At 40.4% G+C, this 14475-nt stretch overlaps 2 protein-coding genes across 2 annotated transcripts in view; one reads left to right on the top strand and one right to left on the bottom strand.

Moving 5' to 3' along the window:
• Positions 1–14475, bottom strand: part of LOC133570157 (von Willebrand factor A domain-containing protein 7-like) — a 30817-nt gene that overhangs the window by 8274 nt on the left and 8068 nt on the right. The window contains exons 4-17 of the mRNA XM_061922867.1: positions 13405–13490; positions 13236–13329; positions 12281–12409; positions 11521–11707; positions 11229–11398; positions 10994–11106; positions 10721–10837; positions 9418–9594; positions 8105–8237; positions 7884–8036; positions 7710–7802; positions 7503–7612; positions 3343–3507; positions 1264–1587 (exon numbers count right to left, since the gene is read on the bottom strand). Of these exons, the coding sequence (XP_061778851.1) occupies positions 1264–1587; positions 3343–3507; positions 7503–7612; positions 7710–7802; positions 7884–8036; positions 8105–8237; positions 9418–9594; positions 10721–10837; positions 10994–11106; positions 11229–11398; positions 11521–11707; positions 12281–12409; positions 13236–13329; positions 13405–13490 (2051 nt within the window). The remainder of the gene's footprint in view (positions 1–1263; positions 1588–3342; positions 3508–7502; positions 7613–7709; positions 7803–7883; positions 8037–8104; positions 8238–9417; positions 9595–10720; positions 10838–10993; positions 11107–11228; positions 11399–11520; positions 11708–12280; positions 12410–13235; positions 13330–13404; positions 13491–14475) is intronic.
• The window catches only part of LOC133570299 (GPI-linked NAD(P)(+)--arginine ADP-ribosyltransferase 1-like), a 41598-nt gene continuing 31821 nt past the window's right edge, over positions 4699–14475 (top strand). Inside the window, exons 1-2 of the mRNA XM_061923143.1 lie at positions 4699–4758; positions 7936–8127. The gene's annotated coding sequence lies outside the window, so the exon portion shown is untranslated. The remainder of the gene's footprint in view (positions 4759–7935; positions 8128–14475) is intronic.

The raw sequence follows: 14475 nt of genomic DNA, 5'->3' as shown, positions 1-14475 counted from the left end.
GCAAAATGCATATTACTCTATATGAAATTGACTCTAGTCACAAACCGGAAAAGTCAGCCGGCTAATGCAGGCCGGCCCACATTTTGGAGCTAAAAGTGGACGTTCCAAAATGTGCTGAAACTCGTTAGACAACAAGCCTTAAATTATTTTTGTTTCTATTTTGGGAAAAAGTCTACCAGTTATAGGTCATTAAGTGCCAATGTTGTCAGCATTAGAGGGGCCCTTTAAAGTATAGGTGTCATGTCTGTTGATCATGTTTTTGTTTGGCTATGTTCTGTTTGGGTTTTGGGCTCTTTTTAGTTCCTGTTTGTGCACTATGGTTTGTTTTGTTTCCATGACAACTTATTAGTTTCACCTGTTTCACGATTTGGACTCACGCACCTGGTGTTAATCATGTCAATACTATTTAAGCCTGTCATTTTCAGTTGTTTGTCCTGGCGACATTGTCATTACCATGCCCTGTTTATTCGATAGTTTATGCTTCATGCCATGCCACGTGAGTTTTGTTTTTTCACGTCACAGTAAGTGTAGTTTTGTCCATGTCCATAGTTTCTGTCTAAGTGTTAGTTTTGTTCATAGCCAAGTTTGTTCTCCGCCTTGTGCGCGCCGTTTGTTTGTACCCTTTTTTGAGTGATAAATTAAATCATGTATCTACCTTCATCCGATGTCCAGTTCAGTTGTTTTGCATCTCGGGAAAGCAATCCGCGCAGTAATTTGCGCCGCCAAAGTCCATTATTATAATGTATACACAGAAGCAAAATCTATAACGGACACTATTTTGTAACAACTTTACTCACATTCTAAAACAATTAATACATCTGCATTTATTTGTGTTTTCGAATCTCTAATAATGTAAGGAACCCTGTTCAAACAATATTAATGTATTGGTCAACTCCACCAGTTACTCTTTACCACAATCCAGAGGTTTTCAATAGAGAACAGGTCTGTAGATGACAAGGTCTTCATTAGGTGGTCCTCCATTCACACCCTCACTCAATGGAATGTTCAATGCAGGAGTTGGGGAAACAAATTTTATTCCAGGACAATTTTGTACCTTTGTGCCTTGATTAAAATCAAAGTCAGTGAAGGTGTGGCTGGAGGATCAACAGATCGCAGACCCTGTAAAGGCCGGTCTAATTTCAGGACAATTGATTCTGTGGAACAAGTTCCAATTTATTTTTGGCCAGCTTGTATAATTTAACAATATTACTGAAATAATGGACCCGGACATTGTTTAGCAGACATATTGCTTGTTTCTCTTACCTTAGCAGAGACGGAGAACCTAAGGACAACATAGTTGATATCGGTGGCAGCTGCATCCTCTGCCTCAATTGTAAGCGTCACGTCTGTTCCAGATGTCGCAGTGTCAGGTGCTGTTAGAGTCACTGTGCCGTTAGCTTTTCCACCATTGCCCTCTTCTATAGTGACAGAGCTGGGCGATGAGGAGTCAAAGCTGCGGTCATTGGTCGCTCGCACCGTGAACATCCCGTTTGCAGTTTCATTGACGACTCCACCGGTTGTTGTGGCGACGGTGAAAGGGATGGAGACGGTAGAGCCTGGTTCTATGTTGGTACTGTTGGCTTGGGCCTGGAAAAGTTCAAAGAAAATAGAAAGTTGTCTGATATTTGTAGTTTGTTTTATTGAATTCAAACCTGGGTGTGCATCAACCTAGACCACGGCCATTTCACGGGAAAGTTTATGTGCTAACAAAAACTGATGTGCGATATGTGTCAGTTTGGCTGAACGAACGCTGCACAGACCAAAGACATGCCCAGTATTAAAATGACAGAGGTAAGCATCCAGTGTGAAGGCTGAGCAAAGCAAAATGGTGCGAACACACCCTCAGTCTGTTTCCATGCACTAAATTAGTCTGATTTCTCAAATAGTTTGAATTTGTGAATTCCAAGTGTCCATGCACTCTCTCTAATGCGACTAATGGTCATACGCCATGTGCCTCCCGTGCACTGGGGGGTGCTTATTTCCTTTTAGCACGGATAAATATTGCTTTTCCAGTTGACCTATATGACTTCATACTAGGTGTCTTTGGCTCCTAATAAGTTAACAGCCTACCTCTGTTGTGATGTCCGCGGTAATATTGGCACAGATTAGACATATCAAGTCTCTAATGGCTATGCCGATGTTATATAGCTGACAGCATCAAACAAATATCTTGGATCCGTTGCCTGGATCATAGTTTGTCTACGTTTGATTTCACTTGTTGGCTTAATTCTGTTTCAGCAACCCTGTTTTGTGTCTCCTTGGTTGCCATGGCTATTCATTGTTGTCATCTGCTTCTGATTAGTGTTCGGGACGCTCACCTATTCCCGGGCACTAATCAGAGAGCTATTTAGTCCTGTCTTTCGCCGCACTCGGTCTGGTGCTTTCGTTTGCTCTCATGCAACAAGTTACGTTCCCGTTCCTGCTCCTACTGTTTTGGTCGAGCTCCCTTTTGGCTAAGCCATTCTTGTTTTCTTCGTGCCGTGGGCACCGCTTCTTTTTACCGGCAAGCTGTTTCCTGACGTTCCTCCGCATCCTGGAAAGAAGACCTCCGGCATCGTCATGCCCTGGTACCGTAACCGATTGCGCTACCAAGAATGTATCGGAGCGGGTGGAGGTCCGAAGCAAAGAAAGACTGGCGTTTTTTTTAAGACATTTTTTTACCGAGAATCATGGAAACAAAACTTGTGAATGTCTCAGAGTTCATTCATAAGGCAGCAAAGGCTCTGTGCATTTGATGGAAGGAGTTTTAAAGGAAAACACAGTTCGTGCCACGGCCGAAAGAGTTCCAGATGAAGGTTGCTATTGCTCTGGACTAACTTGACAGTTCAGTGAAATGCAGAGTTATAGCTAATCAGTTTGGAGTGCACAAATGCAGCGTGAAGAGTTTGGTATACGGTTTATTATTTACCTTGTGATATATAATAGGTGCATCACACACAACCCCTCGAGAGATCTGGTTTCCAATCGCATAATCCGGGTGTGTTAGTCTGGCTTTTCAAAAACTGAACACAATCGAATTAAGGCCTTTCCATGGGTTGTAGATTGCTTGTAGAATGGAGCAAATTCAACTTGAGGGTTAAATTATTGTGAATAGTTCTACTTTGTTCGTGAACTGTCACTCATAGTTCAGTGGTTTATTCGGCCAATATGGGTTCAGTTCCCATTCAGTGACGGTGTAAATGTGAGCATGAATGGTTGTTTGTCTACAGCACATATGCCCTGTGATTGACCGGCGACCAGCATGTAGTCTGCCGGAATAGACTCCCACTCCTGTGAGCCTGAACATGATAAGCAGCATAGAACATAGATGGATGGTTCAGAACTGAAAGTGTTTTATCTTACAGTCACGGATAGGCTGGAAGTCTTGAGTTGAGTGGAAGCCTGCCTCTGGAAGCTGACTGGAGTCGACTTTGTCAATGAGCTGCTGTCGTCTCCTCTTAGTCGGACCACAAAGTCACCTGCTGGAAGCTCGCTGAATGTCACCAGGAAGTTACCACCCCCTAAAGACTGTGGAGGAAAGGACAAGAATGAGTTTGTCATTGTCTACTGGCTTTATATGGAGGTTCAAACAGGAGAGCATATAACAAATAAATATAGTAAACAAATATGATACATATTTTAATACTTTTACATTAAATAGTATTTACACATTTCAGAAAAATCATTCAAAATGTCAATCAAATTTACATTTTAATACATTTGTTATTATTTATTTAATTTTGCCCGATTTTAGTTTATTGCTCGTAATATTAAAATGTACGTCAAATTAAGCATTGGGGACAAGGACTTTGACTTGTGGCAGTGCAAAGTCATGTCGGAGGATGACAAAACGTTTAATTTAAGTTAAGTGCCTCAATTTCGGGTGTTGGGCAACTTTGTGTGCGTGATACAGAACGGTGTTATTTTTTGTTTCTTTAGTGTGGGTCAAGGTACACCATATTTTGACATCTTGCTACTAGTGTTGTCCCGATACCAATATTTTGGTACCGGTACCAAATTTATTTCGATCATTTTTGGTACTTTTCTAAATAAAGGGGACCACAAAAAATTGCATTATTGGCTTTATTTTGACAAAAAAAATCTTACAATACATTAAACATATGTTTCTTATTGCAAGTTTGTCCTTAACAAAAATAGTGAACATACAAGACAACTTGTCTTTTAGTAGTAAGTAAGCAAACAAAAGTTCCTAATTAGTCTGTTGACGTATGCAGTAACATATTGTGTCATTTTCCATTGTATTATTTTATCAACCTTATTAAGGACAAGTGGTAGAAAATGACTTATTAATCTACTCGTTCATTTACTGTTAATATCTGTTTACTTTCTCTTTTAACGTGTTCTATGTACACTTCTGTTGAAATGTAATCATCACTTATTCTTCTGTGGTTTGATACTTTACATTAGTTTTGGATGATACCACAAATTTGGGTATCAAGCCGATACCAAGTCGTTACACGATCATACATTGTGTTATGATCCGCTGCCCGGATCATAGTCTGTTTACGTTTTATAGTCACTTGTGTTTTCAGCACCTCTTGATTTTGTTTGTTTCAGTTGCCATGACGGCAGATTGCACACACCTGCCTCTGGTTAGTGTTCGGGACGCTCACCTGTTGTCCAGGCACTAATCAGAGGGCTATTTAGTCTTTGCCCTGGCCTCACTCGGTCTGGCTTCCTAACTTGACGACCGGGTCGCATGGTGATGCGGAGTTTGTTCTCCCAGGAATGCAGACGGGCTTCAGACACAGCGTGCAGGTAGGAAATGATTTATTAAGTAATAAATCAGACAGAACAAAGAAAAACGTGCTCAAAGCACTTAACCCTGTAAGACCCAAATATCGAAAAACCTAAAAAAAAAAAAAAGTTGACCTTTTAGATGTTGTAGGAGGCATTTGAACACAGCACAAGGGTAGAATGTATACTATCCATGTATAGAGAAAATACTTCAGGCAGTGATGTAGTGGAGGGAATACAACCTGTTTGAGCCCACTGCAACAATCCAGCTATTTTTACTACCACATTCACCCAGTGTTGTATAATTGCAACAATTATATAACAAGCTCTAAATAAAATTTGATACATCTGTTCCACAATAACTACATATGTACATGCTCTAGACCAGGGGTGCTCATTACGTTGATCGCGATCTACCGGTCGATCTCGGAGGGTGTGTCAGTCGATCACCAGCCAGGCATTAAAAAAATAGTCCTAAAAATGAGCGATCATAAATCTTCACTATGACGTCACTTTCGTCACTTGATTGACATTAACGGCACCCGAGGGTCTTCTGAGATGACGCTGGCTGCTGCCAGCTCATTAAAATTACCGACTGGAAGGCGAGAAACACTTTATTTCAACAGACTCTGGCGCCGTACCTGTCGTCAAAACTCCAAAGACCGACTGCACAGTTGCACAATAAAAGCTCTGCTTCATCCTGCCTGCGCTACCAAAATAAGAGTCTCAGAAAGCTGGCGTGCACAAGCTAGCAAGCTACGGAGTTTGCCGACAATATATTTCTTGTAAAGTGTATACAAAGGAGTACGGAAGCTGGACAAATAAGATGCCAAAAACCAACCACTTTCATGTGGTATTGGACAGAAAGGAGGACATTTTTTCTCCTCCATTCGAAAATGCGGACGTTATCATCACCACTGTCTGATTCCTATCAATGCAAGTCATCACAATCAGGTAATACACCAACTTATATTCTTGTCTTTATGAAAGAAAGGAATCTATATGTGTTAAACATGCTTGTATTATATTTAACCACCTTTAACTTGTTAACAATATTAACTATATGTGTTAAACATGCTTGTATTATCTTTAACCACCTTTAAGTTGTTAACAATATTAACTATATGTGTTAAACATGCTTGTTTTATCTTTAACCACCTTTAAGTTGTTAACAATATTAACTATTTGTGTTAAACATGCTTGTTTTATCTTTAACCACCTTTAAGTTGTTAACAATATTAACTATATGTGTTAAACATGCTTGCATTATCTTTAAACACCTTTAACTTGTTAACAATATTAACTATATGTATTAAACATACTTGTATTATCATTAAACACCTTTAATGTATTAACAATATTAACTATATGTGTTAAACATGCTTGCATTATCATTAAACACCTTTAACTTGTTAACAAAAACATATATTTCATAAATAAGTAAATATAAATTATATATATGAATGAGGTAGATCCCCACGACTTGATCAATTAAAAAGTAGCTCGCCTGCAGAAAAAGTGTGAGCACCCCTGCTCTAGACATTGTAATAACAACCAAAAAAAAAAAAAAATACATTTTACTTACTTGAATCTGATGAATTCAGTCCAATGAAACAAATAGAGAGGTTGTGTGAGTTCATGGCCAGAAGGTGTGACTTATAAACAAATTTACGATCCAATAGCCTTGTGAGACTGAACAATAGGACCCAATGACTATGTAAATGTGGTAAAAAAAAAAAAAAAGAATAAAAAAAAAAAAATATATATATATATATATATATATATATATATATATATATAACGGATTGTTTTTTAGGATGGTTAAAGGTAACGTTGTAATTTTACAACAAGGGGTGTTACAGGGTTAAGGCAACAAACTAAATGGGCTAGCAAGCAAAATAGGCCAGGGCAAAGACGAAATAGCCCTCTGATTAGTGCCCGGACAACAGGTGAGCGTCCCGAACACTAACCAGAGGCAGGTGTGTGCAATCTGCCGTCATGGCAACTGAAACAAACAAAATCAAGAGGCGCTGAAAACACACGTGTCTAGAAAACGTAAACAGACTATGATCCGGGCAGCGGATCATAACACAATGGTCATATTCAAAGTCCTCATGTGTCCAGGGACATATTTCCTGAGTTTAGAAACATAAAACACACAGATGTGATGGCAAATATTGACGTAATCATAGTAGTATCGACTAGATACGCTACTGCACTTGGTATCATTACAGTGGATGTCAGGTGTAGATCCAGCAGCGTTTGTTTACATTTTGATGCCGGTGAGCTACGGTGTGTAGTGAAGCATGTTTAGATATTCTTCGTCCTGCAGTGATGATACTTGTAAGAAACTTACTTTATTTGTCGCCATAGAGGCGAGGATTAGTGATTTAGAAGTAGCTAAAACACTTCAGACTGGGGCTGGACTTTAGCCGCTAGCTAGCGAGCCATGTCTTAAAGCACCTCTTCTGGTGGGCATTTCAATGTTATAACTTCACCTTTATCTTTACTTTTTGAGCCAAAATGCTTAAATCCCTTTTCTGTCTACACACTGTGTCTGCATGTAAGTACTCCGTGATTGTGCGCTGCCGAACATGCTCCTCTGCTTTTAAACCAGCAATGACACCACGTGACGACGACGGGGGTGCGAGTTGGGGGGTGGCGGATCGGTACCGAATATGATTAATTAGTATCGTGGTACTATACTAATACCGTACAACCCTACTTGCTACAAATGACAACGTCCTTCTTTGTTTGGTACATGCCCGTATTGTCCCGTTGACCTCTGTTGGTCCTGAACTGTCATACAGTGTGACATCTGGAGCTTTTACGCTGTCACTTCCTGTCACCGTGACCAAGAGGCTGGCATTGCCACCTAAAAGTTTGCATAAGAGAGACAGGGTTCTTTCTTTTTTTCTTTGATTCTTGATTAAAAAAAAAAGAGTACAATGATGAAACTGAAGATATTCGACCTGAAAGAGGTCGACTTTCCTTCAGAAAAAAGTCCGAATGGACTCCTTCGCTGGCTTCCACGAGGTTGTAGATGAAGTTCACTGAACTTTGGGCTGATTTTGGCATTGGTAAAACAAATATTTACAATGGTTGGCATATTCATAACACCTTCATCTTGCCATTCTACGACTGACCTGTGACTTTTACAGAGTAAGGATCATTGGAGTCTACTTTTATTTCCCACAGTCCGGTCTCACTACCGTTGTTGAGGCTCAGTCGCCGAAGGTTACCTGCCGAGGTCAAAGATGCCAGCGGTTCACTGGACTCGCCGGAGCTCTGAGATACACCTGGGATGGGAGAAAAGGACGGTTGAATAAGCACAAACAGTGCTGGTGCTGAGTAAAAGGACATTTACCCGAGGGGCTGGTGAGATTAAAGGTGAGTGATGCAGCTCCTGTTATGTAGACGGTTAAGTTTTGTAGTGAACCATCAACCGTAAACGTGAAATTATCAGGCTTTCCAGGACTCCCTGCTTGAAAAATGGTCACCTGAAAGAAAACATGAGCATTAACTGTTTTTACTCATCCTGCACTGCAAAAACTGAAATCTAGGTAAGATTAAATATCTCAAATAAGGGTGATATTTGCTTATTTTCTGTCTGATAAGATAATTCTTCTCACTAAGCAGATTTTATGTTAGTGTTTTACTTGTTTTAAGGGTTTTGGTCCTAAATGATCTCAGTAAGATATTACAGCTTGTTGCTGAGATTTTAATGAGCTATATTGAGTAAAACATGCTTGAAAATAGAATATCAACAGTTGCAAAGCTGTGTCATCAACACTCACAAGTATAAAACTACTTTTTTAAAGTAATCATTTCTTATTTCAAGCATGAAAAAAAAATCATGACTTTGACACAATTGTGTCTCATAATTAAAACAGATGACAGCCAAATGGACTTTGCTGTTTTATTTTCAATGAAACAATAGAAAATACGTACTCATATAGTAGTACAGTTGGCACAGTACAGTAAACTGACAGTTAATATTTAAACATTTAGGATGTGACATTTCTAACAATTTTGAACAGAAATAGTTCATGCACATATAGATGAATTCTTCAAAATTACAATAAAAACATTTTTGGACGGGAGCCTGGCTGTACATATGCGCACTAATTGGCTAAAAGAGCACGCACTTGGCGCGATGGTGTCATGTTATCGATGGAAAAATGCATTTTTAGACAATATGATTTGCCTGAGCGGCTAAAATACCCCGAGAGTAACAAGCGGTTGCCTTGTTGAATTTCCATTAAGAACAATAAATTAGTTTTTAGTATACGTTTGCTGGTTTCAAGAAATGTAATGCCGAGCGCATATCATTATGTCAAGATAATGTCACTAGCATTTATTTCATTTAGGAATATTTTTCAATATATTGAGCAAAAAGGTCTCTTTTTTTTTTTTTTTTTTTTTCTACCAAGAAAAGTGCACTTGTTATTAGTGAGAATATACTTATTTTAAGGTATTTTTGGGTTCATTGAAGTTAGCTAATTTTACTTATTTTGGAAAGTCTTGACAAGCCACATTTTTTTGTTCTATTGGCAGATAATTTTGCTTAGTTCAAATAAAATACCCCTCATTTTTGTTTTGTTTTTTCTTGTTTTTGAACACTGACTTTTTGCAGTGTATACTTTATTGATGGGTGTCCGTCCTCCATTCTCCTCTTACCACGGCACTGGCCGAGGAATCCTCTATAACACTCGTCGCCATGGCGAGATCGGCCTTCCTGACCTCGATGACCTGACCTCCAGATGCTCGGGAAAGGTCACGGTACAGCTGGGCATCTGCTTGGTTTATAGCCCTCCTGCGCCGACTGGCCAGGACGTCCGTCAGCATGAAAGTTACCTAATTTTGTTGAAACACCGTTTTAGTACAAAAATTCATCAATTAAAAAAAATTGAGATATACGTTTAGATTAGCCATGGCTATCACTTTGCACGATAACATATATCTGCTTTTCACATATTGACTAAATCCTTTCGCATACACTGATATGTATGTCCATACATTAGTCCATCTCAAGTGCCCAATCTACTAAAGCCCAAGTGTCAAACTCAAGGCCCCGGGGCCAAATTTGGCCCGCGAAAGCCCTGACTAAATACGAGTCAATAGAGCATTTTATCATTTACTAAATGTATTATTTTCTTTGTGACAGACATAAATACATGTATTGCATGCTATTGCGATAACTTTATTATCTAATAATGCAACAAATATAATACTATCATTAATTTCAAACTTTTTTTAAATTAAAACAAAATAAATATCTGCTTAAGTTAATTAAGCTAGTTATTCCTCAAATTGTACACTGTAGAAATGACAATAGATTTTACAGTAAAAACAAACAACAACTGGCATCTAAGTTGCCATGATGTTACAGTAAAAAAAAAACCAGTCTATTCAATTGAATATAGGTTGAAAAGGATTTGCAAATCATTATATTCTGTTTGGGCAGCACGGTGGAAGAGGGGTTAGTGCATCTGCCTCACAATACGAAGGTCCTGAGTAGTCCTGAGTCCCTAGTGTGTGAATGTGAGTGTGAATGTTGTCTGTCTATCTGTGTTGACCCGGCGATGAGGTGGCGACTTGTCCAGGGTGTACGCCGCCTTCCGCACGATTGTAGCTGAGATAGGCTCCCGCGACCCCAAAAGGGACAAGCGGTAGGAAATGGATGGATGGATGTATTCTGTTTTTATTTACCATTCACGCAAAGTGCCTGGGGTTTGTACAATTGTGAACATTATTTTACCAAAACAATATACAGTAAATAAAACATGTTATCATCCACACTAATAAGCGTCAATACATATTGAGTTATCCTGCATATCCCGTACCATGTTACCAAGGTGAGGCGCAGCGATAAACCGATCAATCAATCCAACCCAACCCAGTATGCCTAAAGACCAATCTACCCCTTCTTGGGTTCCATGTAAGACTTCAATATGCAACATTTGGGGAGGTAATGACTCACCACAGACTTGGAGCTCTCTATAAGAGCAGTGATGGTGCTTTTCAACTCGGCGTCTTTTGCTGGGGCGTCAGTGAAGACAAATATCTCAGAAGATGGAGGAGCGGCGGTAAGGGCGAGCTGTCAGTCAGGACATTACAAGTCAAAATCTTACTCATGACTTTGAAACAAATTGTGAATCACTCTATGTGAATTCTATGTATTCTCACTAATGGCTATAATCTGATCTGTCTTTAGTCAACTGTGTTGAGAAAGGGTTCATTGTGCCACAAACACCTGCAGTCCAGACAAACACAGCTCTGGGATGTCACCTCCTCCACTGGCAGTCAGCTTATTGATGTTTGCTTTGAACGTGTCTGCATCAGTCGTTGTCAGCAGAGGCCCAAAACCTGAACAGGCGAACAATGTCCTACTATTCACTTACCATAGATTGCATTTTAGCCTAAAACTTGACCCAATGAGGGAAGCCAGCGGAACATGGCTAAGTTGTACAAAGAACAACACTATTTACCTGGATCGTTGAAAGGAACCAATATGTAGGCTGAAGGCTCCTGCTCGGTTCCCCTCTTACTGTCGATGATGTCGAAGGAAACTCTCTTTGCTTCGGCTATGTCATCGCTCATACTACCTGTTGTGTCAATGACAAAACACAGCACAGCAGACTGGGAGAGACCCATCAGTCTGCAGGAATTCAAAGATACACATCACATATTATTATTTTTTTATTATTATATGTCCTCATCTTGATCAGTTGGACCTCACGAAGAACGGAAGGTTTTCCCTAAGCTGTAATTGTCTGGTACCTTAGGAAGTTCATGTCGCCGACAGCGATTCTGATATCCTCCAGTAGCTCCAGAGTAGCATTTATGGCCAAATTGGCCGCTTGATGGTGAAGTGAGCCATGGCTTGATGTAATAGCATCCTTATTGATGCCGCCCACTGGGTCCCGGATACTAGTTTGGTCAAAACTACCTCCATGGCTGCATTTTCCTGGGAGTACAAACACAATACAATAACTTGTTGTATATTTGTTGGCCGTGTGATGGGTGATGAGACAAGAAGACGCCAACGAGGAATCGTCGAACAAAAAGCTTTATTTGTTTCAGCGGGCCTCAGATTGGAACTGCAGCTTCCAGGAGAAAGAGTATGGGCCTGATTACTCTTCTGATGTCCCCTTACACAAAGACCCCCACTTTTTGTAACTTTAGCCTTGGAGCCGGCCAGTCAATCTTTCCCTGACATTATTCTTCTGATCAATTTGAGTCGGGTGACCTCCGACTCCTATTCTCTACTCCTACCCGTGGGGGCTTCCTGCCAGAAGTTGCTAATGTCTTTACACTTCCTCAAAACCTGCATTCCTTTCGGATTCCAATTGTCATGGGGGCAAGAGCCACCACTCTCCAGACAGCGTGTGATGGACATCTGCCCCCAAAGCTAACTAAGGTCTTAGTAGAATAATCCTGATTGATCATTTTTGTTCGTAGACATTTTGTGTTATGATAATTCTGCAGATGATTATTCATACAACCCACAAACGATGGGCAATCTCTCAGGGATGGGTACCTTCCGGCTTTTCTGGGGAGAGGATGCTGAAGTAGCCCGAGGTGAGAAGCCCCTGCTGAAGCACATCAGGCAAAATGTTGTTGTCACAGCTTTGTCCCGTACAGTTTCTACAGGTTGAAACGTTTAGGCCTGCAAGCAGATTGGGGGAATGTCAGGAAAATTTTATCCGATTGCTGAAAACATTTAAGAAAACTAGCTTGAGGTTTCATATTCAACAATGCAGTCATCTATGTACTGTAAGTGAACGGGGACATACAGTTGATAGACAGTTGCGATAGCCAATCAGATCACGAGTTGTTGACAATAGCCTATCTCGGTAGCCTGATGTTAACGAGACTGTGATTGGATACTCACTTCTAAAAGTGAGAATCGATACTGAATCGTACAACGTGAGAATCGCGATTTGAATTCGAATCGATTTTTTCCCACAGCCCTAGTGAATATGTTCCCCATACAAAAGTGTTACCAAAGTAACTATCAAATTTTTTCGTAATAATGGGTTGGGGGCGATTAAACCAGGAGCATCCTTGAAGATCCCAGAAGCATTTATCAAAATATGTGAATTGAGCGACCTTGAAAAACACACTTTTGATCTTGATTTCAAGTATTTTCATTTTCAAATGTGTTTACTTTTTGTAGTGCAGGGATCTTCACCTTTAACTCCCATTTGTCTGCTGGGTCATAACACATTCACGCCTGACTTTTAACCTACTGTTCAGGGGACTCATTGAACCTGAACTGGTTTGCAAAGAAAGCGTGCTGAGGTGCTGATAGGACATGTCGCAAAGTGACTTAAGGTGACAATGTACTTTTTGTTGGAGTGCATTCCATATTGATGTGGATTTTTCGGGAATGCTTTTGTGATGTTTCACTGAAGTATTCAGGGACATCCCAACAAAGCAGCGCTAACTATGAAAGGCATGCCTTCTGAATGGGCACAGTTACAACAGCTCACCCGCCAGATTCTCAAGTGGTTGGTCAGGTGTGATCAAAACGCTGTAAGGGGACGTGTTCCCCAACTCCACCCAGTTGCTGTGGCTGTAGAAGTCCTGGGTGTGCAGAAAATGATCATCGCGTGCACATCACTTCTAAAACTCATCCAGTTAGTTTCACTTCAAACTCACCTGCAGAGTATGACATACACGGCCAAGAGTCCAGCGGCCGGCAATGAAGTTTTCCCGTTTCACGCTGGCCTTTACAGAGGACACGCCTTAACAGAGAATAGTGTGGAAATGTTTAAAAAAAATACAATGGACTTACCAAAATAAGACTCAGGAGGAGCAACTGTTGAAATCTCCATTCCAACAGCAAAGTTACTGTTTATGCTGTACATTTGATTCTAGACACACTATTGGAGAGTTTGAGCTATTGACAGTATGACGCCACCTAAATGTTAGTTCTTTTACCAAGTCTTTGACACCACTGTATTAGACGGAAACCGTCGCTCCATATGTGATAGTTTGAGTCAACCAGCAACCACAACTCCACCGCGAATGAGAGTTAAGTGCAGCAGCCAAAGGCCCTGAGCGGTCAGCTTATTGTTCAACACAGCTCTTGGGCATAGTGAAGTTTACACACGGCCGCACAGTGGGCACCAGTTACATCGACAAAAACAGCACTAACAGATGGAACATAGGGCCCCGTTCAGCAACAAGTTCCAAACTTTTCCTCTTATCTTTCTTCCTAAGTGATTTCCTAAGAGTCCATTCAAATTCATGACGTGTTCTTAAACGGCCAAATTGTTCCCACGTGCTGTTCTTAAGTTGCTGAATGCCAAATGGTTAGCGCGTGCGTGTTTATCATAATTTGCATATAAACACTCCCTTATTTCCCCAATATGCATATGTAAACACCCTTGATTCCGTAATTTGCATAGGTAAACGCCTTTAATTCCCCATATAAGGGCACAATACCGGTGGAAAAGCCGAACACCAAACACACGGAGAAAACACAAACAGATTACAGAAGAGAAATTCATATTATCCCGGGTGGGAAATACATCATGTTATAACATAAGTTTAAGAAAGGGGGGACAGCTGAGGTAGCTTAAAGCGTTCAAATAAATATTCGTCATTTCGGGCAAATAGGTCTTCATGGTCGTGAAATATGCGCTCCCTCCCCAGGACACAATCTGCGGCATCTTGCAGTAGCAGCAAAAGCATTGCCATTGTGTGAGGCCTGTTGGTCTTTTAAAG

This window comes from Nerophis lumbriciformis, linkage group LG27 (assembly GCF_033978685.3).
Source record: "Nerophis lumbriciformis linkage group LG27, RoL_Nlum_v2.1, whole genome shotgun sequence".
Classification (NCBI taxonomy): domain Eukaryota; kingdom Metazoa; phylum Chordata; class Actinopteri; order Syngnathiformes; family Syngnathidae; genus Nerophis; species Nerophis lumbriciformis.
The sequence above is the reverse complement of the archived record's forward strand: the minus strand, read 5'-3'. Positions and strand labels throughout refer to the sequence as shown.